The sequence below is a fragment of the Barbus barbus genome, assembly GCF_936440315.1.
Source record: "Barbus barbus genome assembly, chromosome: 6".
Classification (NCBI taxonomy): domain Eukaryota; kingdom Metazoa; phylum Chordata; class Actinopteri; order Cypriniformes; family Cyprinidae; genus Barbus; species Barbus barbus.
In genome coordinates this window covers 27057421-27083401 of record NC_136734.1, presented here as the reverse complement: position 1 = coordinate 27083401, position 25981 = coordinate 27057421, and the positions used below count along the sequence as shown (strand labels likewise).

General features: G+C 37.8%; 1 protein-coding gene across 3 annotated transcripts; it reads right to left on the bottom strand.

Annotated features, from left to right (window-relative positions):
- Positions 1-1746: 1746 nt before the first annotated feature.
- Positions 1747-24744, bottom strand: taf1 (TAF1 RNA polymerase II, TATA box binding protein (TBP)-associated factor). Of its 3 annotated transcripts, XM_079419732.1 has the most exons (41): positions 24428-24744; positions 23903-24017; positions 23509-23632; positions 23279-23395; positions 23073-23195; positions 22753-22994; positions 22443-22664; positions 22056-22337; positions 20327-20513; positions 20085-20192; positions 19806-19973; positions 19178-19305; positions 18964-19071; positions 17033-17206; positions 16731-16904; positions 16491-16595; positions 16160-16360; positions 15714-15855; positions 14721-14851; positions 14561-14641; positions 14324-14473; positions 14106-14225; positions 13502-13677; positions 13121-13347; positions 12825-13032; positions 12259-12424; positions 11949-12160; positions 10130-10238; positions 9899-9997; positions 9635-9812; positions 9483-9550; positions 9282-9404; positions 8502-8594; positions 8316-8400; positions 8157-8224; positions 7947-8063; positions 7487-7591; positions 6841-6939; positions 6534-6741; positions 5068-5218; positions 1748-2167 (listed from the first exon to the last, which is right to left on the bottom strand). In XM_079419732.1, the coding sequence occupies exons 2-41, from the start codon at positions 24014-24016 to the stop codon at positions 1933-1935; spliced, it is 5928 nt and encodes a 1975-aa protein (XP_079275858.1). In that variant the 5' UTR covers position 24017; positions 24428-24744; the 3' UTR covers positions 1748-1932. The 3 variants fall into 3 exon arrangements, with proteins under 3 accessions (XP_079275856.1, XP_079275857.1, XP_079275858.1); XM_079419730.1 differs by lacking the exon at positions 7487-7591 and having other exon boundaries at positions 1747-2167; positions 10124-10238; XM_079419731.1 differs by lacking the exon at positions 7487-7591 and having other exon boundaries at positions 1747-2167.
- Between the last annotated feature and the right edge of the window lie 1237 nt (positions 24745-25981).

Genomic DNA, 25981 nt, shown 5'->3' with positions numbered 1-25981 from the left:
TTTCTGAAATGCAGTGTTCAAAAGTGCAAATTATGTATCATATATAAATTAGGCATAATATTGCATCGATTAAAAAAAAATATCTGAACATTTTGTTGATGTATTAGAAAGAGCTCTTTTAAAGATATATATTGTAACTGAAATCTACAGATATTAATAGATAAAGTGTAATTTGGATGTTTTCATGCCACTACTCTGAAAGAACTCAATTATTTTTATGCCTTAAAATACTAATACTAAAACTAATCAGATAAAAATCACATACGGGCGGTTGGGCACGGCTGTCATGGGAATATGATCTTGTTGTACAGGTCTCATGTTAGGGGGAGGCCGACCCTTTGAAAGCAAGACAAAAGGCAGAAAAAAAATTTAAGATCACATGACTATGACTATGACCACTTGGCAGATCACTCAATAAGCTAATATCGATACACCTGTCAGATACATCAGGTTTAAAAAATGTCTTGTGCTGTGTTTTTTATGACTTCCAAAAGTATTTCCAGACGGATCCATGTCTCTGATTAATATTATGGCAACCCTGTGCTGCTGCTATCAATCATTATCTGTTTTTACCATCAAGACACACACATAGACTCACATTCATATCAGAAGCAAAAGCAACGCCAGAGAACAAGGCCTGCTCTTTAGAGGCTGTCGTCATTCCTTGGCTGAACACAAACACACGCACAGAGACAGAATGAATTACTTATTAGACATAATATTTAATGACTTAATGAGCATTGTGAGCTTTAAGTCATATTTTTTTTTAATCACACTCATAAAGTCAGGTTATGTAAGACACAAAGATTCACCTGATGCTATCCAGAATCAATAAAGCTACATTTAATTACACTAAAACTACTTCTAGAGTTGTGTTTGTCATTCTCACCCTGTGTGACTCTTGTTTGATGGCAACATCATCACATAAACAACCACCCCAACCAACACAGCGAGCGTGAGACCAGGCAGAGATGCCACCAGGGCAAAGGTCACTACTGTCCATTTCTGAGAGCAATCTTCATTAATGTAAAACTCACCTTTTTGACTGTTGCACCTACAGAGAACAGAGGAAAAGAGTGAATCTCAAAACAAGCTTGTGTTTAAACTACTGTGTAGAGTATCACAGAAAAGCCATCTGTTAAGGACCAGATTACCGACAGAATGGTTGTCCCTCAAAACAGGTACATCTGCTAGTTTTCTTATCACAGAAATCCCCAGGATTCAGACATAGGTCAAAGTCATTAACATTATTGCAGGCTGAAGAACACACATACAGAATCTACAGTAAGATTATTAGTTTGCATATAATGTATCATGATTATTTGTAAAACAGATACTAAATAATCATTTCAACATATTTGAACCTTCTTTTGAACACACTTACAGTCTGGTTTCTGCCCAGTTGTCTCATTAGTAACAAACAAGATGAAAAACACGCACAGTAAGACCTTCATCTTTTAGTTCCCATACACACATGAATTCCACCAGTGGCATGAATTGCATGAAAGGCTCTTTGCACCTGACGGAGGTATTTATGGTGTTATACACACCCAACACACTGAGAGCTGGAGCATGCGCAAACACTAACCAGCACACAGTGGATGTGAAACTCTTGCAGTTTTCAGCAGATATTTGCTGGTGGGGACATGTGATTCTTCATGATCCATGAAAAATGGATTATAGGAGCAAGTTGGACTAGTAGGAGAGTTGATCTAGGTTTAGGAGGGACAAAAATCACAATGTGTTCACTTCAGATACATAAAAATTTATTTGTCATCACAAAAGTTTTCCGAGTCCCTCAAACAGGATCAATAAGTCATAAAAATAACAACATATAAAACACAACCAAAAGAGTAGGACGAAATATACAGTTATGTGCAACACCAGGACAGTTATACAAAGAGCATATGACAGAAGAGGAATAAGCGTGTGTTAGTTGTCAGAATCCATGTCACTGTCTCCACCAACAGATCTGAATTCTTCACTGTCCTCCTCATCATCACTGAGCTGTGCCTGTGTAAGAACATTAGGACCTCTCCTCCGTTCATCTTCCTCCTCCTCTTCCTCTTCACTTATCCCGTACACCTCCTCTCCATCTCGTTCTCCTGTCCTGGGGCTGGACACATGCCTATGCGTCTGACTGTCTCCATCATCATAACTGCCATAGCTGTAACAGAGGAAGTGTAAGTGAAAGTTTATGAGAAGACATGGCATTTAATTAAAATAGCCACACTGCCTTACTGGCAATAGGACTTTACAACAGTACTTCTAAGCAGGGCTGGGCAAAAATGATTTTCATCTAAACAATCCAATAGTGATTCTTAAAATCTTAAGAGAAGAGAATACGCAGTTGTCCTGCACACAGTTGTCAACACAGTAAAGTGTGTGTTCATGATAAACACAAGTTGCTGCGGCTTTTTTAGTGTAGTTGATATTTTTTATATTAGTTACATATTAGATATCTACAGAGATGCTGTCAACAGTTTTGTAGTGTTATATTAACTTTGTACGGTATTAACAGGCTAAAGTAAAGGTAGAAAGACGAAAATCAAACAGAGCATACGAATCAGAAATCTGTACCAGACCTACTTCAGGCACACTACCATTCGAATGTTTGAAGTCTGTAAAAATGTTTTGTTTTTGAAAGACTCTTATGCTCACCAAGGCTGCATTTATTTGATCAAAAACAGTAATATTGTGAAATATTACATTTTTAAATAACAGTTCTCTATTTGAATACATTTTAAAATGCAATTTTGTCCAGACATGGCAAAGCTGAATTTTCAGCAGCCGTTACTCCCGTCAGTGTCACATGATTCTTTAGAAAGGATCACATCTGACTGACCCCAAGCTTTTGAACCGTAATAGTTTGAGCCTGCGTTAGCCTGATTTAGGATTTGTGAGATTTCATTGTTGTTACGACATGCTTTAGAAATGGTGCTATCAAGCGATTAATCGCATCCAAAAAGTTTTTGTTTACGTAATGTGTGTGTGTGTGTACTGTATATATTTATTATGTATATATAAATACACACACGCATGTATATATTTAAGATATATATATATGTTATGTTTATATATTTTATATATGATATAATTTATAGAATATAAATATATACAAGTAAATACATGTAAATATTTTCAAAATACAGTGCCCTTCAAAAGTATTGGAACAGTAAAGACAAAATTGCTCTGTTGGCTGTGGAGTCAAGACATTTACAAATATAAATACAAAACTACAGAATGTCACATTTTATTATTGGGTGATTCAACTCAATTCAGATGTTTTACCAGCTAAGAAGTTCAGCACTTTTATAGTTTCATCCCTCTATCTGATGTGAGCATAATTTTTCAGATATTAAAAGCAGGGAATGTGTCGTATCAGTTATATCCATTACTTCTGAATCTTGAAATCGATGATGACACACACAAACCAGGATGAAGATGAGGGAGCTGACTTTGAGAGAAAAGCAAACAATTTGGATGCTAAAAGAAAAGAGGAAGTCAATTAGAGCTACAGCAAAAACAAAGGGCATGGAGAAATCAAGAGTTTGGAAACCACCAGCGACACAAGCAACCAACAACGACCTGATCGGTTGAGAAAACAACAGTAAAAGCTGTGAAAATGAACCCTAAAAGACGTGTCTGTAAAATCACCAACTTCTAGAAAGCTGGGGTGATGCTCTGACAATCTACTGTCGTCAGGAGACTTTGACACAGAATTACAGATGCTACAGCAAGATGCAAACCTCAGACCAGCACCAAAAACAGGAAGGCAAGATTAGAGTTTGCAGGTGAGCCAGAAGAGTTTTGGAACTGTGTTTATGGACCGATGAGACAAAGATGAACCTTTATCTAAGTGATTGGAAAAGCAAAAATGTGGAGAAAAAAAGGGAACTGCAAATGATCCCAAGCATACAGCGTCAGCGGGCATGCATGGCTGTCTCTGGAACAGGCTCGCTCAACTTTACTGATGACTTAATGTATCATGACAGTAGCAGAATGAATTTGGAAGGGTACAAAACCATCTTGCCTACCAATATTTAAGAAATTGCCACCAGATTCATTGGGAAGTGCTTCATATTGCATCAGAACAATGACCCAAAACACCCTGCCAGTTGAGTCAAGGAATTTATAAGGGCAAAGAAATGGAAAGTCTTATATTGTCCAAGTAAATCTCCAGATTTAAATCCGATTGAACATGAATTTCACCAGCTGGAGAGGAGAGTAAAGGCAGAAACTCCCCAAAACAAGCAACAATTGGAATTGGCTGCATTAAAGGCTGGGAAAAGTATTTCAAAGGATGAAACCAAGAGTCTGGTGATGTCTATGGGTCACAGACTCACTGCTGTGATTGTGCGCAAGGGATCTGCAACTAAATAATATCTTTTAATCTTTTATATCTGCCTTATGTTCAACTGTCCCAACACTTATGCTCACATCAATGAGTGGGATGAACTCTAAGTGCTGTTCTTTTTATTTGGTAAAACGTGTATGTGTTGAAACGGCTAATAATAAAATGTGACATTCTGTAGTTTTGTCTCATATTCATCTTTTAATCATATTTGCAAATTTCTTGGCTCCACAGCCAACAGAGCAATTTTGTCTTTACTGTTCCAATACTTATGGAGGGCACTGTATATGCTGCATGTGTGTATCTTTATATATACACATAATGAATATACACACAGTACACACCGATATATATTATGTACACAAAAACTTTTATTTTGGATGCAATTAATCACGTTTGACACCACTATTTAGAAACATATATTAATCCTTTAACGAGTTATGTAGATGAGAACAGTATAGAACATGGCTAGAAAATAACTGATGGAGGGCATTACTAAGATGCCCCAAAGAATAACACAGGACTATTAGGAAGTACTGTAAATTGTAAATAATGTAAAATAAATAAATCACAGTACTTATCCAAGTACAAGACAAACATTATTAGACTCTATAGAGTCCTGCAGTTACTGAAGAACAATAGCAAATCCCTAACTTATCTGGAATTACATCAGCATTACTCAAACAATATGCTTTTTTTGCATATATTCTCACCTGACATTGCTATCCTCCATGTGCGTTACCCCATCAGGTCCCTCCCCCTCGTAAGACATCATACTCTCTTCCTGCTCTAGTCCAATCCGGGTGCTCTCCTGATGCCCCAGTTCAGCATCACTGTCACTGCCACTCTCCGACAGATGGATAGCTTCAATGGAATGCAGATAGGGTCAATATTACACATACAGCCAAAATATCCCACAAATACTCGTATATACTAGGGATGTGCGCTACGACTAATTTGACTGTCGTTTAAACGGAAGTTTTGTATCCGACTAGTCTAAAAGCTAGAAACCCCCCAAAAACTACAAAAGAAAAAAACTGTGTGTCTATATAACAGCCTACACTTGAAATACTTAATCTTCGAATCACACTGTCAAATCCCTCAATGAATTCTGCTAAAAACAGGTCACGATTATGCCGTATGCTTGCCCCACGTTATCGTCATTCAATTTTAGGCTGTCGTTAAACAGAAAAAAAAGGAAGAGCAAACACTCAACATAAACCAGTGCATAGCTTATTTATTCAGATCGGCTGGAGCAATGCAGAAATGGAAAATCAATCAATAGACTGACAGAATTCTACATTTTCATATAATGTTAGCCAACATATTAAAACACATTAAAACATTTTGGCTATATTGTCTAAAAATAAAACCATGCTCGTTTTATTTGCGCATGCGCATTTGTTCAGTGAATTTAACATGTTAACGTGGTCTGGCGAAAGACGGGACTAGAGGCGATTCTGCACTTGAAAAAAAATAAAATGCGCTCGGCAGGAACTGAAGTCACAGGGACGCAGAGAGATAACTACAAGCAAGCAGACAGTTTCGAAAAGAGCCTGGAAATCCCGCACCACCACCGAAGTGGGTCTTCTTTTAGAGGAATAGACGGCGTGCACGGGACCGCAGACCGCAGCGACGGGTTGTAGTGCATGACATGATTGACATTTGCTGGCTTTGGCTAGCCTCCAATCTAACGCATACGTGCCTGTATTGAATATTATTACGCATCACTAAAGTAAAGTTATTGTAAGCCAATCTGACATTACACAGTTTACACAAAACTTTTCCATTTCCTTCTAATTAAAAAAGAAAAGATCCCACACCTTGCTGGTTCTTCGCGTGGTCATTTTGAGCTCGCCGTAACTGACATGAAGAAAACGCATGCATGAGTTCTGAGGTAAAGAGATTAAGATACCCACCCAGATACGCTTTTTAAAAAATTATATATTTAAATATTTTGATATATAGTCTTTTTCAAATGTTTTATTTTAACTTGTTATTTAAAATGTTTTAAATGTTACGTTAAAATGATGGTAATTTGAATGATAAAATCATCATGTTTTGGTTTTTTCTCTCGTGTAATCGACTATTGTTTTCAGTGTCGACTAGTAGGAGCCGTACCGTTTAGTTGACTAGACCCGCACATCCCTAGTATATACATGAGTACACACAGACTCACAGGAGAATGGATTATCGCCTTCCTCCTCGCTAGCGTCGTCTTCTGCATCTGACATCAGCAGGTCCTGGTAGAGCACACTGGCCTGTGCTGGCCGGCTGGAGATTTCATCGTCCTCCTCATCATCCCTATGCATACGCCTCTGGGGCCGCATTAGGAGATCATCTTCATCATCCTCCTCATCTTCATCATCCAGATCACCCTCTTCAGCCTAGAAGTACATACAACACCCAAGTCTCTGACACTGAAACATTCAGCTAAACCGTTAAAGATCCCTGGATTAAAGGTTTTTTTTTTTCAAGACTATTACCGGAGCAGGTGTTTTAGGTTTGCCATCATCATCTTCCTCAAATCCTTCTATGTCCACATCAGACTCATCCTCGCCCATTCGGCCTCTACCGTGACGACCCTTTGGAAGGTGTACACAAAAAAGTAGTAAAGTACACAAAAGGAGAGGACCAATCAGAAAATGCATGCAGCAGAGGATGGAAGGAGGGAGGGATGGAAGGAGGTAATTTATCATCTTTGGGATATTTTTATTTGCACTTTAAAACCCCAAATAATTTTTCGAAAAAAACAAACAAAAAAAAAAAACAGTTAATGGTTGAGACATGGAAACCACTTATAATTTCAGCTACATTACCTGCAAATGTTACAATATAGTTTTGTTCTTAGCTGGTAAGAGACTCAATTCGAAAGAAATGACAGATTTCGAATTTAGCTCACTAAGTACCAGTTCTAAAATGTATCATAAACATCCTTAATAGCCAGATGGGTTAGAAAGCAAATCAAGCAGCACACAGAAACCATCACAGTACAGGGGTTGGTGACCACATGGATGGATGGTGGGGTAGAATGACATATCTAAAGGGGTAAAGCAAGCCAGCCAATAAAATGAATGAAGACATGAATGGACAGAGGAATAGATGAATGCACAGAGAGGGAGAGAGGAATACCTGCCCCCCTCTTTTCTCAGGGGTGGGAGGGATTAGCGAAGCCTCAGCTAACAGACTAGAATCACCCTGCAAACTCACAGACACACTGTTCTCACACACATCAGGCTGAAAGAAAGAAAGAAAGTAAAAGAAAGAGAAAATAAAAACAAAAAGGATAGAAAAAATAATCATGAAAAAGAAGAAGAAAAGAAAAAGAAAAAGCCCCATTCACAGAAAGACAAATAGGTTGTCATAAAGGGAGGAGGCAAAGACAGGAACAGTGAGGAAATGCGCATCGAACAGCTGTGCAGTACAGAAAGTTTGGATTATGCATGATAGAGAGAAATACAAGCCTTCTGTTCTATTTCTGTCAGGATCTCTTATGCTGACATGCTTCATTTCACCTGCTATAAAAATACACTTGCACACAGAGTGCTTGAGACACTTGAGATCATGCCCTCAGTGTAATCTGTGCATGTACCTGAGGTGTGTATGGTCCAGGGGTCAATGGGTCAAAGCTCTCAAGGTCTGCAGCATCCAGAGCTGCTTCTTTAGCAGTAGAGATGTCCTTTTCCAGTTGAGTCAGGTGTTCGTCATACTAACAGACAAATACACATTAAACATCTCAAACACAAGTCAAACAAAGCACATGAAAACAGCAAAGAGCTGGCTCACTTGCACACAGACATACCTCTGCTAGAGTCTGCTTACAGACATTTACAATTTCCAGAGCTGTTTTGGTGTAAGGACTATCAGGTCCTGAAAAAGTACAAATGTATATAAAAGTGAAACCACCTTTTTAGCTCAGATGAAACAGCATTTTCATTACTAAAAGATTCATGTTTCTCACCATTGTACTTGACACTGTTGGTGTGAATAAGACCGACATCAGAAAGAAACACCTCTCGGTTCTGATACTTGTGTTTGGAGATGTTCTACACACACAAACATGCACACAAAAAATTCAGAGATTCTTAAATAAAAATCACATTTTAACTGAAGTTTCTTCCTCTACCAAAACACAGATCTTCCTGACCTTACGGAGTGTGTCCAGATCCATGGGGTTGATGATGACTTTATAATAATCAGGAACAAATTTCTTGTTAACAGGATGATGGAAGGGCCAGGACTACAGAGAGAAAGATAGATATTAACTAATTAAGAAAAAGCAATTCACTTCATTTTTGCTAAATGACATTAGCTGGTCCTGCTGAGGAACATTAGATGTCATAATATTTTGATAATTTTATATAACATTTGTATGCGGATTAAATAGGTGTTTACTTACTATAAAGTGAAAAGTAAAAAGTCCCTCATAGGCTCCCCAAAGACCGTTGATAAGATAAGGTACCCATTTTTGGAAAATATCTATAAATTGTTAAGCTGAGCACTTACATCCAAGCCCACCTTTGTATTTTTTATTTATATACATTTTTAATTAATTTTATTTTACTTATTAGTTTATTGATGTATTATTTTGTTATACATTATCTAATGTTATTAAAGTGCAGGATATGTATGTAACTTGCAGGAGTTTGTTAATTGGGGTGCTACTATTGTGTAATTTTAGATTGTGGTAAATGGGTTTGTTATCTGTGCACTTGTTATTTTTAATGCAAAAAAAAATTAAAAATCCAATAAATAATTTATTAAAAAATTAAATAAATAGGTTAATATTGCAAACAGACTTGCAGTTAATAACACTGGACAGTCATTAAATATGAATGATTAAAAGAATAGGAAATTAGTCCTCTAATACCTAAATACGAGTAAATATAAAATGTCTAAGGCTAGAACAGGAAATAACTCCACTCACGTCAGGTATGGCCATCATCTTCTGTGTGACAATGTTGTCGAGGATGAAGGAAAACGCGACCTGATCATCATCATCCAGAAGGGGATTAATGGCTTTCTCCAAACGAACCAAACGCTCTTCTTTCTGCAAAGAGAGTGAGAATAATTAGTCCTTAATCTCTTTGCAAGTATGTCTGAGCCCTAGTAAAAGATACACATCTACCTCTTTGAGTTTCTCATCACACAGATTCAACATTCCTTGACTGACAAGGGTTAAAGGATGCTTTGCACCTGAAAACACACAAAAACAGATCATGAGTATGTCTCGCCTGAATAAAGAAATGAAGTTTCTTTACGAGTAACACGTGAAAGTACCATTGTACGTAGCACAGTTTTTGTAGATGAGTTCGACACTCTCTCTGAACTCTTCTCGTGAAGGGTACATGCGCTTGCGAACATTTTCACGCAGCATCTGCAGGTCCATCGGCCGTGTGATGATCTTGTAATAATCCTTAACCACTTTGCCATTTACAGGAGTGTGAAACGGGTATGTCTAAAAACAAACATCAAATTGCCTAAGTGTCTCATAGCATGTGTCCATGTTTAGTAAAGAAAGACAGTAAACTGAATGCATCTTACATTAGGAAGGTCCCTCATGTCATTAATGATGCTCTCCAGCACTGAAGAGAGTGTGACCATGGGGTCTGTCCTTCTACGATGGATGGACTTATGAGGACGCTGGGAGAAAGGCAGAGTTACAATGAATGATGATGGCACACTGAGAAGCTGCCATATGCTTATTACTTATACAGGCTCTATAAGGACCTGTAAATGACTATTGTACAAAGAAACACTTAAACATACTCTTACATTGAGGTAGTCACAGTGCACCGTTGTCCCCACACGTCTCTTCTTTTTAGGAGGAAGCTGCTGCTTGGGGAACTTCAGAACCAGAGATTTTCTCCGCACTTCATCAGCACTATAAACATATTAATGATGGATTAATATACATAACGCTACAAATACTAAAACATTTTAGCAACTGAGCATACAAATTATTATTATAGCAGTTGACAACTTTTCAGAAGGCGACTTGCGATGAGACATGCCATACATTATCTACAACCATATTAAACAGTATTTTGGTAGTTCTTTTAAAAGTAAAATGTAAAAATGTTTTTGAGAGAATAACAAGATACATTTGAAATTCATTCGTCACACCACAAGAGGTATTTTAGTATCATTTATAAACTATTGTAGTACTTGTTAATTAACAATGATATTTAGAATTAGTTTTTATATTTACATTTTTAGTTTTAATTTTAGCCATTTATAGTCATAGTGCTTCTGTCATTTTTATTAGTTATATGAATATATACCTTTAATCTGTATTTCAGTTTTAGTAATTTATTTCAGTAAGTTGACAGGGCAACATTCCTAATCTTATTTTTAAGTTTACATTTTTTATTCATTAAATAAAAGTAAAATAAAGTTTATATTTTATTTTGGGTTTATTTCAATGGCCAAAAATAATTTTTAATAGTTTTATTTGACCATAACACTGTCTATGAGCCCATTTTAAAAGCGAGAGATGGTCAATGATGGTTAATGGAGACATGATACAAATGGCATCAATTTTAACCCTTGTGCACCCTTATGGACATTTTTGTCCATTTTAGTTTTGTTTTTTTTGATAATTTTGCCTGTGTTAATGCTAACTGTATAAATTTTGGCTCAGGTGTGTATTTTTATTGGAATTTTAATATTCCACCCTCATTTCCTTTAATAAATCTATTTTACACTAGGTACACAAAACTGTTACACTCGTGACCTTTTGGACAAAAATGTCCCCATTGAAACCCATTAAAACTGCTATTTTTAATTGCAGTACCGTTTAACTGTAAAATGATGCAATTTTTGTTAATAGGCTTTCATTCTGTTGGCAAGACTTCAAAATTATTTTTTTTTACAATTTTTTACCAGATGGTGCCATTTTTTCAGGTTTGGTCTATAAAGCAAATACTTGCTTTATTCCTGTTTTCTGCTTCTGCATATTATAGAGCCAATTGTGTGTTGGTATGGATGTCAGAGTGTGGTTTGTATGTGTGTCATAAAAAAAATAGCTTGTGTGTATGTTCTTGTAAAAATTGATAAACTCAAAAATTTTGGTAAAAAATTTGGTAAAAAATAATTAATTTTGGTAAAAAATAAAAAAATTTGGTACTGCGCCCAAACAAAATATTACTGAAAGCTAATTTTTTGAGATATCAACCTCAAATTTGGAACACAACTTGTTTATATTTATGGCTTTGATTTTCTAGCTGGTTTAGAGTTCAACATGTTTCATATATAAAATATTCATAAAATAAAATATTGTTCATGAATAATTTTCATAAACCTTTTTTGGTTTCACTTTTTAAACTTTTTTTTTTTTTCAAGTTTTTTGGTCTTCTTTAAAATGAGACCACACTTAAGTCTCTGCTCCCGAGCTTCGTATTTTTATGACCGTTTTTTTTTTACATGGACATTTTTCTCCACTATGGACCTAAGTGTAACTTTTTTTTAATTGATGCACAAGGGTTAACCCCTTGTTGATGTTTTGGTATTGATTAACCCCCCCCCCCCCCCCCCCCCCAAAAAAAACAAGGTTTACAAACATGTTATGCATTAACTACCATGTTTGTTTTACCTCTCAATGAGCTGCTTTCCAAGCACAATCTTGGTTCCTTCCACTTTAATAAGTTCTTCATTGTCATTGTGGATCACAGTCTTCTCGAGCTCCTCCTCCTGCTCTTCTGTCATTGCCACCGGATTAGAAGGCGGGGCATTGGTTGGGTAGTATAATGGGCAAAACTTATTGGTCCTCATGTGGCCAATAGCACCACAAGCTCCACATTTCAGCTGTGGACACCAGAAACATTAGAATCAGTCTGTGCAGGAAAATATCATTCCTCACATTCATTTCATTCACAGCAAGAAGTGCATTTATAATTTTGTACCTTCAGGTCTGGTCGTTCTTTGGCCTTCTTTGCTTTTTTCTCAGGCGGACCTTTAAATTTGTCTTTCTCCTGGTTTCGTTTGAGGCGCCGCAGCTGCTCCTGAATTCTTCGCCGTTCCTTTCTCATCTCCTCCCTGTGCTGCTCATCGAACAGTGCAAACTTGCGACTGCAGACACATTCAGGGAGACACAGATATTATTTTTATTATTATTTGTTTTTACTTTTTTATATAAACTAGTGTTCAATACTATATTAGTTATTGGTGTGTATTAATATTTACTCTTAAGGTCACTGCACACTGATTCCGAAATTTTCGCACGTTAAAAAATAAATACGACCTCACGTTGTGTCAATCACGTTTGCACACTGCCTCCGAAACTTTCGTCCGTCAAAAAAAATTCAGATCAGGTTCCATTTTCTGCGTTTTCGCATCCGTAGCATGCATTTTGATAGGAAAGGATGGGGAATACGAAAAAACGCATGCGAAAATTTTGGACTCGGTGTGCAATGACCTTTACACTTATGGTATCACAATAACTCTGCTAAGTACACAAATAGACACTTACATGAACTCATCATCCTTAGTGCTGCGTATACGCAAGTAAGCATCAATAACAGCCGGTTTGCGTACAGTCTCACAGCGCACATACTCTTTGCCATCCTCATCACAGAAGGTGCGATAAATTTTAAGCCTTCGTCCTGTTGCTGAAGAGTTCAGGCTAGTGACGGAGGAAGCGTCATCATCTTTGTGAGAGCTGGTAGAAAGGGCGCTTGCTACAATACACAAATAGATGTTGATTTGTTAGATACAGAGACAGAGATAAATCTGGGTATTGACAATTTCAATTTCACACAGACGTACAGCCTTTGCGTCTTTCTTTGCGGCCTCTCTCTCTCTCATTGTCCTCTCCCATCAGCATCCGCTGCAGTTCTTTTCTCTCCTGCTCTTCTCTCTCTCTGCTCAGCTGAGAGCTGGTCTTCTTATTCTGCAGCATGTTCTCAATGTTCTTGCCCATCTCCTCAAAATCGCTGTCCTCTGCTGAGCTGCTGTCCGTGTCTGTCGATAACACCTCGGTGGACTCCAATACTCTAAAACACACATCACACTCATTTTACATACACAGGAGTATTGTAACATTAATCAGAATAGTCATTAATTTTATGTAACCATTTTGATAACTTAATTGTGTGACTGAGCAGAATGAAGAGCAGAGAACTCTGCTCATTTCTCTCAGGTTCTCACTTGTTCTGCAGGTCAAAAATCCTCTGGCACTCCTCTTTGTAACGTTCTTGATGTTCTGCTACAGAGAATCGAGAGCCACGAGCAAATTTACTCATAGGCCCCTCCCCTGAACGAGCCTGTTCAGTAGACATGGTCCTCACGACGTCGATCACCTCCCAACGGGAAAGTTTCTTTATCTAAATATGTACAGAAATACACATATTAAAATATATTATAGAGATAAGAGAGTACACATTTACCACCAATAAACATCCATATCATTAGAGATAAATATAATAATATTGGGAAAAAACTGACTAAATTAAATACATACATACATACATAAAATACACATACACAGACAGCACCTTTATTCTAAGATATAGTGATTTAATAGTGATTTTGTTTCCCATACCGCAGGGTGACTTGTAACATCTTGTCCAGAGACTACGGATGAAAAATAGCCTTTGGCTAATTCTGGTACATTTACAGAAATATTTTATTAATGTACAATGTCCCTGTCAACTAAATAAATAAATAAAATAAATAAAAAATAAAGATAACCATTATACGATTAGCTTATTCAGAGGCGCTATCTTTGATTAGTTTGTTAGTTTAGTGTCACCTCTTCCTCAGGAACTCCAAACTTGCGGAGCAGCTGTTTGGCATTTTTGAGTGACAAACGTCTCAGATCCGCATCAGTCCCTGTCACTGTCTTTTTCACTGGCTGGGGCTCTCGATCATCCTGGGGAAAAAAACAGGAAATACAGTGTTCGAAATATTTTCATGCATCTGAAACATTTAATTGCCAGGAGCTGTGCTAAATGGTCAGAAAGCACATACCTTCTGCTGTGTGGGTTTGTTAGGGACTTTAACATATGAGAATCCTTCTCCACAGCCAGTGGGGTCAGCGACCCCTGTGACCTCCAGGAGACACTTCCCCTTCATGGCTGCAATGAATGCCCGTGTTGTGTTCCACGGGGCAGTGCGTACCTGTTCATACCATCACACAGTTATAATCAAAATCAGACTAAATCCATCACAAATACAATATTCAAATGTACTCTTTAAACCTCTGACCTCATCATCAATCTTCATCTGGAATTCCTCCTCATTCTCTTCCTCGGGTGCAAAAAAAGACTTCTCACCATAACCAGCATCCTGTGCAAAAGAACAGTGGACATTAGCTGGTGTGGATGCGGAAGAAAGTGTTGAAAATATGAAGTGTGCATGTGCAAACCTTTAGTCTCTGCTCTGCCACCAGCATACTGTAGTATGCACAACACTGCTCTGGAGAGACCATCGCTCTGATCTCCTCTTCAGTGGGAAGCCGAAAATCAGGCTTTAGCACCCACCAGTTAGAATCCATGCCTGAAAGATTGTGCATGAAACAGCTTCAGTGCAGGACAGAGGAGAGAAGTGTAACTGGACAGCTATATTGGTCTCTTCCTCTCTATCTAGTTTTATCAGTAGTAAAAAAATAGCAGAAACTAGTAGTTACAAATATCTATGGTCAAACCCTGATGATTTTTTTTAATTGCTGGAGCTGTTTCTTTCTTTCTGAAAAATGCCAAATGTGAAAATTTTCTCATTTCTTTTTTGTGGCATTCTGTTTAAGGCCCGTTTCACACAAACTGCATCTTTTACACATGAATTGCAGACTCACATGATGATTTTTACACTCACAGGGTTTATGCTGCATAACAGACCTGCAGCTTTAAAAGAAAATACAGTGATTTCTGGGATACTAGACAGAACTTCCTTGAATAATGGGCATAAATTATAAAATGGCTACTGGGAGTGTGTACCTGAAATAAATACAACCTTGCCTATCGTGAGATAAAATCTAGATTTAGACAGATGTCCAGCACAGACAGTTTGGATCCCTGTGTGAGCTTTGCCTTTTTTGTGGAACCTTGCAGTTAATACAGGTGCAAGTATGTGTGAAACAAGGATTAGGAAGAATTGTAATCTGGTTCACTTCTTTCTCAGAACTGTCTGTTCCTGTCCTACCTTCCCAGTACCAGGAAAAATACTTCCTGCATCTGTCAATTCACCTGTCTGACAAAACACACACAGTGACTGAAAACATCCTTCATCTCTCTGTTTGTCTACCTCCTCTGACTTCCTTGCACATTTAAAAAAATGCTTGCAGTAGGTAAACTTTTAGTTTGTTCAGCACAGGACTTGATTTAAGATGAATGTGTGTGCATGATAGAGGGTGTAAGTGCACCTGTGCGTTTAAAGTCAGCACAGAGTTTGAGGCGTTTGCGGATGCTGCTCTCGGAGTGAGAAGGAAAAGCTTTCTTTATGTCCTCCATACGTATACGACGAGGGCGGTCTTTACTCTTCCAAAAGAGTCGATAGATGAACACCTACAGTGAGAGAAAATACTTAAATACTCTCCAAAAAAACACATTTCAAACAAGATCAGGATTTCAAACTTCTATAGGTGTCCCACAAGGCTCGATGCTGGGCCCGACACCGTCATAACTGTGTTAATGTAGTTTACGCATACAACTGAAGGTGTTCAATACACCACGTAGTCAGCTCATATTACTACTGTCCTACATAATCAGCTTTCACATTTTCAGAATCTACTTATCCATACATTTACTTCTTATCACTTATCACACAACCAGAATAAAATAGGACTGCAGGGATGGGTGTCAGCGATACCTGTAGGAAATCTCGAATGTGCGTGTTGGCTCGTTTAGAGTTGGGTCCTGGCACTTCATAAAGAGGGCACTCCTGACCCACAACAATTATGTCCACAAGCTCTCGGATGAAGTAACCCTGCCTTGTCCGGATAATCAGGAAATCAGTCTCAGGCATCTTATGTAAGTAGATGGGAGCTCTGAACAAGTTATTTTCAAAGGCCTATGACACACACAAAAGCACAACATAATTCATAACGAATGACAATATAAGGACTGCAACAAGACATGATTATGAAAACAAAAAATCGACACAGAGTGACAATTGTGAAAAAAGTGTGTTTGTATGCTACCTGCAGTAGTTGTCCAGGGTGCAATGATCCCAGAAATGGTGAAGTGTGACAGTAAACGGTCTCTCCGTACTTACAGTCAGGTGCTCCTGGATCTTTACCTGGTTTCTACAGACAAAAACATTAACAATGCCATTATCAAGAGTGACCAGACTTGGATACCCAGATCCAGACCAAGACTTCAAATTATCGAGAATAATCAGCATTAAATCTCCCAGTGTTCCGTTTATATTTGTGACTTACTCTTTTGTAGTAGTTCTTGATTTTGGTTGCCATGCCAACTTGCATGAGAAGGGGAGGATATTCCTCGCTATATTCAGCCAAAATCAGGTCTCCGTCTTTGCCCGTCAAATCCTGAGCTGTGCGCATAAAAAACATGTCCCCTCCACCTGATGCCTGACGTTCCTGCTCTCGCATCTGAGAGATTTTAAAATATAACGAGACAAATGAAGGACAAGTATAAACTTTAATTGGTCAATGTATATTATATACAAACAAACACTCACTATCACTCACAAACACATATGAATTCTGTGTCAGTCTACCTTAGCCTTCTTCTTGATGAGTTTGAGGAGAGGCTGGGCTGGATGTGGGCCAGGCTGGGACAGTGCTCCAAATGAGTACTTTTTAAGGGAGGGCCGATGGAACTGCCGTAGTTTCATAGGTCCCATATGAGTGGGGAAGAATGGCTGCCTCAACTCAACAGCAGGAATGGCGTGCTGAGGAAAGAAATGTTGACAAAAAAACAAAGTAAGAAACAATAGACAAAGCAAAGTTAGGAAAGACTATATTAGAGTCAAATTATTTAATCAATCAACTGTATTCGAGTGAGTGTGATTTGGAAAATGGCACTAAAAATGTAATTTTATAAATGGACATTTAAGGGTTAAATTGAATTGTTTCTGCCCATTTAAGGGTTATACATTCAGACTAGGGGTGGGCGATATGGAAAAAATATCATATCACGATTTCTTTTTTTGAAATATCACTTCATGATTTTAATCACAATTCTTTGTCATGTTGGTTTTACTATTTTGCAAGTTGTGTGAGAATTACAGCCAAACTAATTTCCCTATTATAAAGACAAAGCCTTTCAAGGTAACAAAACAAAAAACAAAAAAAAGAATGGCAGATATTTAGGCCAAAGTGGGCGAAGATAAAAATCTTTGACATTATTTTATCTTTCTTATTAAAAAATAAGAACAAAGATACACATTACAAATACACATAATATACAGATTAAAAAAACAGTGTTTTATTTTCAGGTACAATGAGTCTATATAGCAGGAGCATTCAAGAAATTGAACAAACAAATATAAAAATAAAAATACAGACTGATTCCTAAAGCAACTGTATTTTCAGTTTTTCAGTCAAGAGTAGTGAGTGATTTTTCTCTTTACGTTTTGTTGTTTTGTTAATGTTAAAGGGATAGTTATAGGTAAAAGGTAACAATTCTGTCATCTGTCTGTCAATTCTGTCATAGTGTTTTATTTTCATATCATCATTTACTCAAAAGTTGTTTTAAACCTGAGTGAGTTTCTTCCTTTTGCTGAACATAAAGGCTATTTTGAAGAATGTGGAAAACCAAACAGTTGCTGGTCCACAGTGACTTCCATATGATTTTTTCTAAATATCAAAGTCAATGTGGACCAGCAACTATTCGGTTACCCACATTCTTTTTTGTATTCAGCAGAAATTAGTCAATCCCTTCATGGCTGCAATGAAAGAAATTAATAGAGGTTTGGGACAACATGTGAGTGAGTAAATAATAACAGAAATTAAATTTTAAGCTGAACTATCCCTTTAATGACAGTTGACAACATGTTTAGTTCTGTCCTTTTAAGACCTGCACACATCTAATATCCATTTTTCTCTCAAATGTTTTCTTTCATTTTAGACATAACCAACTGAGTCTATATGTAAACCTTGTGTGTTTTGACAGTATTAGCGCAAAAGATAACTTAGTTCAGTAATCAGGCACTGTCTGAAAGGGTTTTAGTGCGTGCGCTTGTGTATGTGATCATAAAAAGCAGACTGAAAAAAAGCAAATGAAATATTTAACCAGCAAGGCTTTAAAGCTCATGCAAATAATGTACTTTTGCGATCACAAATAAGTGCAGTGTCGTGTCAGAGTAACTCTACTGCCGTATGTCGTGTTGTACAGTACAGACAGAGGCGCCAGAACTGTAATTGATAGAATGTGCACTGTAGCATGATACTATGATATTTTTTCAAAAGCAGATCGTGGAGAGACTTTTATCGTCCACGATCAAAAATTGTCATATCACACAGCTCTAATTCAGACACATGCACAATAATACATTTTACACTGTTGCACAGTTTTTAGAGGATCATCCCACAGTGAACTACGCACATGCCCAGGACCTAAAAAAGGGCTGTTGGCTTACAGGGACCAGATTTTCCAGATCAGACTCAAACCTGGGTCCCCACTGACACCCCTATTTGAATGTCCTACCTGGATGATGTTTCCTCCAAAGCTGCCCCTAAGCCCCTGCTGTTTGGGGTAGTAGTACTCATCGTTGGACAGATTCCAAGGATCTTTAATCTCCGGTTGGGACATATTCTAGATATGATTAAGAAAGAGCCACACATGACACACATCATCCACTTTTCAAATACTTGCTCTTTTTTTTTTTTACTCCACATCTTTTCCTTATTTTCCTTATTACCTGTTGAGGTTCATCTTTGATAACACCAGTCTTTCCCAACAGAATGCGACTTTTTTTCAGTGCTGTCTCTTTCTTGTTTTCTTTGGAGGGTGAATGAGAGGCTCTCTCTTCTTTTTCATCTGGAATCTCTGGAAAAACAGATCAAAGTCAAATGTTAGGTTCCATGTACACTACTTTTCACAAATATTTTCCATAACAGAACCATGAGGTTCTGTTAATGACCCTTTAATCTTAATTAAAACCTAACCTTTAATTAAACCAGTGGTTTTAAACCTGGGGGCCTCAAGATAACTTAAAAGAATAGTTCAGCCAATACTCAGTAGTTCAGTCAGTAGTATTTTTTCTTTCTTTGAAGAACCAGGATTCCCATGGTCTTGGAAAACCTGGTTATATGAGGTAGCCTTATTTTTAAAGTGTGATTTTAGTAAGTTAATTACATTTGTAAAAAAAATACAAAAAATAAAAATATTTTGTGCTACAAATTGTGAGTAAAAATATTTTTGAGAATCTTTCTCTTTAATTCTTGTCCAGCAAATCATGAAAAACAGTAGGGGGCCTTGGACACAAAAGGTTCAGAACCACTGCTGTAAAGACAGAACTGAAATAGGTATAAATTGTAACATAATACCGAGTATGATGTTTTCATCATTGGGGTCAAGGGTAAGAATGGGAGGAGAAGGGAGGCAGTCCACGCTCTGGTCATCCCAGATTATGTTGTCTTCCCAACGGCCGTAAACAAGCTCCTCGTTATCAATTGGGAATATGGAGAACCATGGGGTGTCATCCTCATGAGCGGCTGTTAGAAGATACAAATTCAGTTTTATTCTTAGCCTCAAAGAATGGATATTAATCTCATAGCATCTGCCAAACTTTAAACATGACCCACAGAACAAATAGAGGACAGTACCTTGATGATCATGATTATGTTTGTCCCTCTTAGAGCCTGATATTGATGGAGTTTTGGCCAAAGGTGGTGGGGTTGGGGGAACCAACAGAGAATTACTGCGACTTAGACCTGGAAAACATGCATACATTCATTCCACAGACCAGTGAGGGCATGTCTATGAATGCGTGTTTTTTTATATCATGCACTGTCAGTGTGACCTCCTCTGATTTTTTGTTTGCTACTTTATGGCTATGTTCTCTCACCCTGCTGAGCGTTGTAAGCATTGGCATTGCGGGTCATGCTAGTAGGCAGCCACCCAGCCAGACTGGCACGCTGAGTTTTTGTGCCCTTGTTTTTCACATCCTCTCCATTCCAGATGATATCTTCCTCCCACTGCAGTTGCGTCACCATTAAAAACAACTCATCCTGCATCGGAGACACCTCATCCTCCTGTTAACACACAAAGACAGAAACATACATATTATTAATTTAGTTGCCTAACTATTACAACTTACTGTGCCTTTAATTTGACTGTGAATTAAAGGGTTAGTTCACCCAAAAATAAAAATTAGCCTGTGTTTTATTCACCCTCAAGGCATTATATTAAAAATTGTCCTTGTAGAGTACCAAACTTTACAATGGCTCACAAGGCTCCGGAGGGGGGGATAAAGGCCTCCTGTAGCAAATCAATGCTCACTTTTTTCTCACTTATGCTAACTGTCATATGTGCTAGCCATTTCGGGCGGATGACGTCGTAGGACATATGTGCAGCACACACACCTATGAGATATAATAGTCTGGCGTATTTGTTTAAACCATAGATATGTATAGATGCCCTATTTGACTGCTCCAGATATGTTGACGTGTCCTTCCATTTTGGAGCAGTCAACTTGATGTCATTCACCATAATAATCATATGCGTATTCAAGATTCAAGATTCCTTTTTGGTCATGGCACAGAGTACAACGAAATTAGGTAGCAATCCTTGGTGTTATTCACACATAACATCAAAACGAATTGGAACAGTATTAATTTAAAATGCGGGATCTAATAAAAATAAATATACACAACAATAGGACAATGTGACAAAATTATACAATATGATACAATGGCATAGCAGCTGAGGTGAGGTATTACACATCCGGATGTTGCACATCTCTGGAATGTGGTGACCCTATGTACAAGTAGTGCAGTGGAAATCTAAACGAGTAGTGCAATAGTGCGGTTGAAATGTAAAACTGTAGTGCAGGAGTACAGATGAAATGTAAACGAACGAGGGACAGTTGAAAATATTATTGAATCTATGCAATGATTAAGACTGGATTCGTCTGAAAGAAGAAAGTCATATACACCTAGGATGACTTGAGGACGAGTAATACATGGGCTACTTTTTATTTTTGGGTGAACTAACCCTTTAAAAAACAATTTGAAACATTTCTATCTTCCTTACTTTGCAAGTAAGCTATTTTTGTAAATGTGTGAGACTTACAATTCATTAGCAGCTATAGGCAAATAACTAAAGCAAAGGATAAAATGGTAATTTTGTGCTACAAATCAGGGTTTTTAAGATAACAAATTAAAGTAACAGGATAACAAATACCAGTCTGTGATAAACAGCAAAATGGCCTGCTTTTGTAAAGCAAAAATAATTGGAAGTGAATGAAACCCTTGCATATTTAAGTTACAAATGGCCATATTGCTTACAATAAAAAATAAGGCAGACAGACAGACTTCAACTAGTGTTATCATGAAAATATTACTGAAACTAATAATTTAAAATTAGTTTATCTTTTTAGATTTTCATTTTTTATTTGAATACTTCTATTAAGCTTTAATTTATTTAAGTTTACTTGTTTTTCAGTTATTTTCCAAGGCCATGTTTCTAGTTTTCATTTCAGTCTACAATCCAATATTTCTATTTTATTCCAGCTTCATTTCAAGTCATGAAAAGTATTTTTAACAGATTCGGTTTATTTGCCAAAGAGCACTGACCTCAGGATGTGTTTCTTGGGTTGGTTCCTGCTCATTGACTGGTTCAGCAGCTGGAGGGTTTGCAGTTTTAGCTTCTGTATCCGTAGTGTCTTGCTTTTGGTCATCTCTGAGTTTAAACCCATAATGGAAGCCACTGCCATCCTCTGGGACGCCAAGCATGTCGTACCAAAGCTGTGCTGGACCATAACGCCACTCAGCCACCTTTGGCCTCACCTCAGACACCTTATCACCTTCACCAGACACTTGCTGGGACTTAGACTCCACCGGAGCCATCATGGTGATCTACAGAGAGACAAGCAGAGTGTATTCTTTCTGATCCCACCATAATATAGGGCTATTTTCTGAAGTAGCCAAATGGACATGAAATGTTGCATGTGTCTGGTTTACCTCATCATCAGACAAACACTGTTCCGGTGGTGGAGGTGGTGCATACTCATAGTCCCATCCTGACTTTTTCTTAGCCCCTGGCTCAGATGGCTGTGATTCGTTGTCACCTGTAGCCATGTCTGACTGTGTCTCTCTCTGCTTCCGTTTCCGTTTCCTGCGAGCACTTCGCCATACTGATGGCATGTTCTTACCAGGACCAAACAACCGCAAGAACCGCAACACCTGATAGAACCGAAACATTAACACTCACCATGAAATACTGCAAACAAACTAAGAGTGGGATTTCTAAGAGATATCGTGTAACATTCACCCTTCCAGGTCTGAACTCAGGGAACAGCTCTGTGACTCCAGGCAGGGCTTTAGCAGCATCTTTCTGCATAATGCCCGCAAGAGGGAGGGTAAGACACCCTGCCTGTCCTCCTGTCCCTGAACCCTGAGACGGTCGATCACTCTCACTCTCGCTGTCTGATGAACTGCTGAAATCAACCTTATCACCCACCGATGATGGGGCGATGATGGAAGGTAGGATAATGCCATCACCTTCATCTGTCACTAAAAATGATAAAAAGAAATAAGAACAGCACACACCAAATTCAGACTGCTTCCTTATCAATCACAAGTCTCATTTACCACTGCTGTTCTGAGTGGCCGTGTCTTCTTTTTTGGCAGGGGTTGGCTGACTAGGGGGAGGGGGAGGTGGCATGAGTTTGGCATCAACATCTTCACAATCAGCATCGTAATCTTCCTCTTCATCTGCACACCAAAATACACACACTTCAGCAATGAAGATGTGCATATACTTCAGTGGGTTCTGCTCCAGTTGTGCCTATGTGTACCTGTTCTCCGTGATGGCTGCAGGTTGCCCATGGCCTGTCTGTATTTGCGGGTTTCATCTTCTGCAACTTCACTGATATCAGAGTAATCAACTGCATCTTCTGTGCTCCTTACCCATCCTACATTCACACACACAAATAGCTCACAAAGTTAGGTTATTTTATCACATGTCTCCTCTAAATGCACAAATCTGACACATGAAGTTTTTCAAATTGCAGAAACACAGACAGACCCTCTGCGTCAGTGTTGCTCTGGTCTTGCTCTTGCTCAGCCGTGTCCTCCTCACTGGCTGTGATCTCTGTAATAAGTGAACCCAAACCCAGAGTGCCCAGACCAGCTAGGTGCTTCTTTGACTCCTGATAAAAAGAAAGAGACAGTTGACAAGCATATATTCATTCTTAGTCTCTCTCCACTAAAGGCATTCAGTGCAAAAAGTCTGTGGTTTCACAGGAAGATTGAGTTATAACATTTTGTTTAAAAATTAAAATAAAAACGTACAAGTGAAACATACGCATGAATGAATCATTCATAATAAGATTAATAACACACATTTAAAAATAGATATGGCAAATTTCCATTTCATGACCATTTTAAATTATTGATTTACTGGGGATTTACTCTCTTACCGTATCCAGCACACTGTCATCTTCCAGCTGTCCATTCTCATTTATGTTTCCGAAGAGAAACCCTGTTAGGTGGAAGGGCCGGTCCTGGTCCTCATCACTGTCTGAGTCTGACATTCTACACACACAAACACAACATATCATTCATCAGTCCACCAAACCTTCATGGATATTATAATCCTGGCACAGGTAAGTATGCAAGTCATTTAGCAGTCACCTTTTTTGAACTCTACCTTTGGGAGTCAAACCTGCAACTTTTCAGATTTGAGTTATTTGCCAAATATAAAAGAGTCTGGGTATAAAGCAAATTCATTTCTGAAAAGTACATCACTGCTACACAGTTTATTTGGAAATTACTGGCGTATACGTAATCTTCTGATGACAAGAGCTGTGTAACAAAAGAGAAAAGAGGCGGTGTTTACATTTTAACTATCTCACACGCCTCCCTCTCTGTTCCACTTATGTCCTCTTTCACGTGTATGCACATTTCAAGACACTGTTATTATCATGTTCTTTAAAAGCACGTACCTGCTCCTCTGTTGCTGTTATCTCGAAGGCCTCTGGAACCTCGGGCTCGAGTGAGAATCTGACCGAAGGTGGAACTCCCTGACCCCGGTCGATTAGCTGTTAGCAGATAGCTAAAAGGGAACGCGCAAAAGCACGTGTGCTAAACTTAGTCGCGTTAAAAAAATATTATACGCAAGCTTAGTTTGTTTAATGCAGATACAAAGAAAACTCAAACTCCTTTTGCAATGAATGAGGAGCTGCTGCTGAATGAGCGGGCAACAGCAGCTGTCTGCGTTTCGTTTCGTTTCGTTTCGTTTCGTTTCTGTTTGTTTTGTTCCGAGTTGATCCGGTTTGTTTGGCTCCCCCTGCAGGTCTAAAGTTGCAGCCACATAGCATTAAATATTTACAGAATTTTTCTCTGTTCAGTTTAATAACGAAAAAGACGATACTTTTCTCAGTTAACTTATTTTTTTCTCTGTTCAGTTTAATAACGAAAAAGACGATACTTTTCTCAGTTAACTTATTTAAAGTTGAACAAAGCAAAACTCCAGGGGTTGGCTGCATAAAAGGTTTAACTAGTCTTACAAGTTAGTCATCTAATTTTTTGTTTAAGACTGGTAAGATTACTCCTTGGCTGCTATTTGGTCAAACTAGATCTTAAGACACTGTGTTAACAAACATAGAAGCTAAGTTTATGCAACTGGCTCCAGAGGGCTCAGAAATAGACCTTTTCAATGAATTACAAAATATCATGGAATTAGTTTGAAAGTTTTTCCCATGGCAGATTATTTTGGAAATACCGTAGAAGAATGTTGGCTGTAACAATTTTCATTCTTGAATACTTTCATGATCTTAATCAAAAGCCTTGCGCTGTATGGACAAAAAAAAAAGTAAAATCTAGAGACATATCTCAAAATATTTTTAAGTACATCATACGGGTTTGGATCGATGTGAATGCAAGTATTTGATAACAGAATTTTCATTTATAAATGATCCCTTCAATGACTAAAGTTGTGTCATTGGTTGGCACAGCTTTAAAGGCTATTGTTTCAAAAGTGAAGCAATAAGCTGTATAGTACAGTAATAAACTGTATAGCAATACACTACTAACTCACCACTTAACACATTTGTTTGACATTTTAAATATTTAATTTACATTTATATGACTAAATATCAACAAATTGTACAGTATTTTTTTAAGCATTTCATCACTTTACTTAATGTCTTTTCATTACCCACAAATTATCCACAAATTCAGGATTTATGAATTATTCTTATACTACACACATACCAACTAACCACTTTTTTTCAATGAATAATGGTGGCATAGTTTACTTCCAACTCGTAAACTAAGTATATGAAAATATAAGTGGTTTCCATCTTTATTAATAAACATTAATACAAAAATAAATATCTCAATTAATTTCACAGCCGTTTTGTTTAATCTTGCAGTGGTTTGATTGCATCAGTTGTGGGTTGAGACCAAACATTTAAATGTTTCATCATCCATAAACGTGAAATGAACTCTGTGCCAACCAACCCCTACTTACTTGTAGAAGACATCCTGTCCTAAAA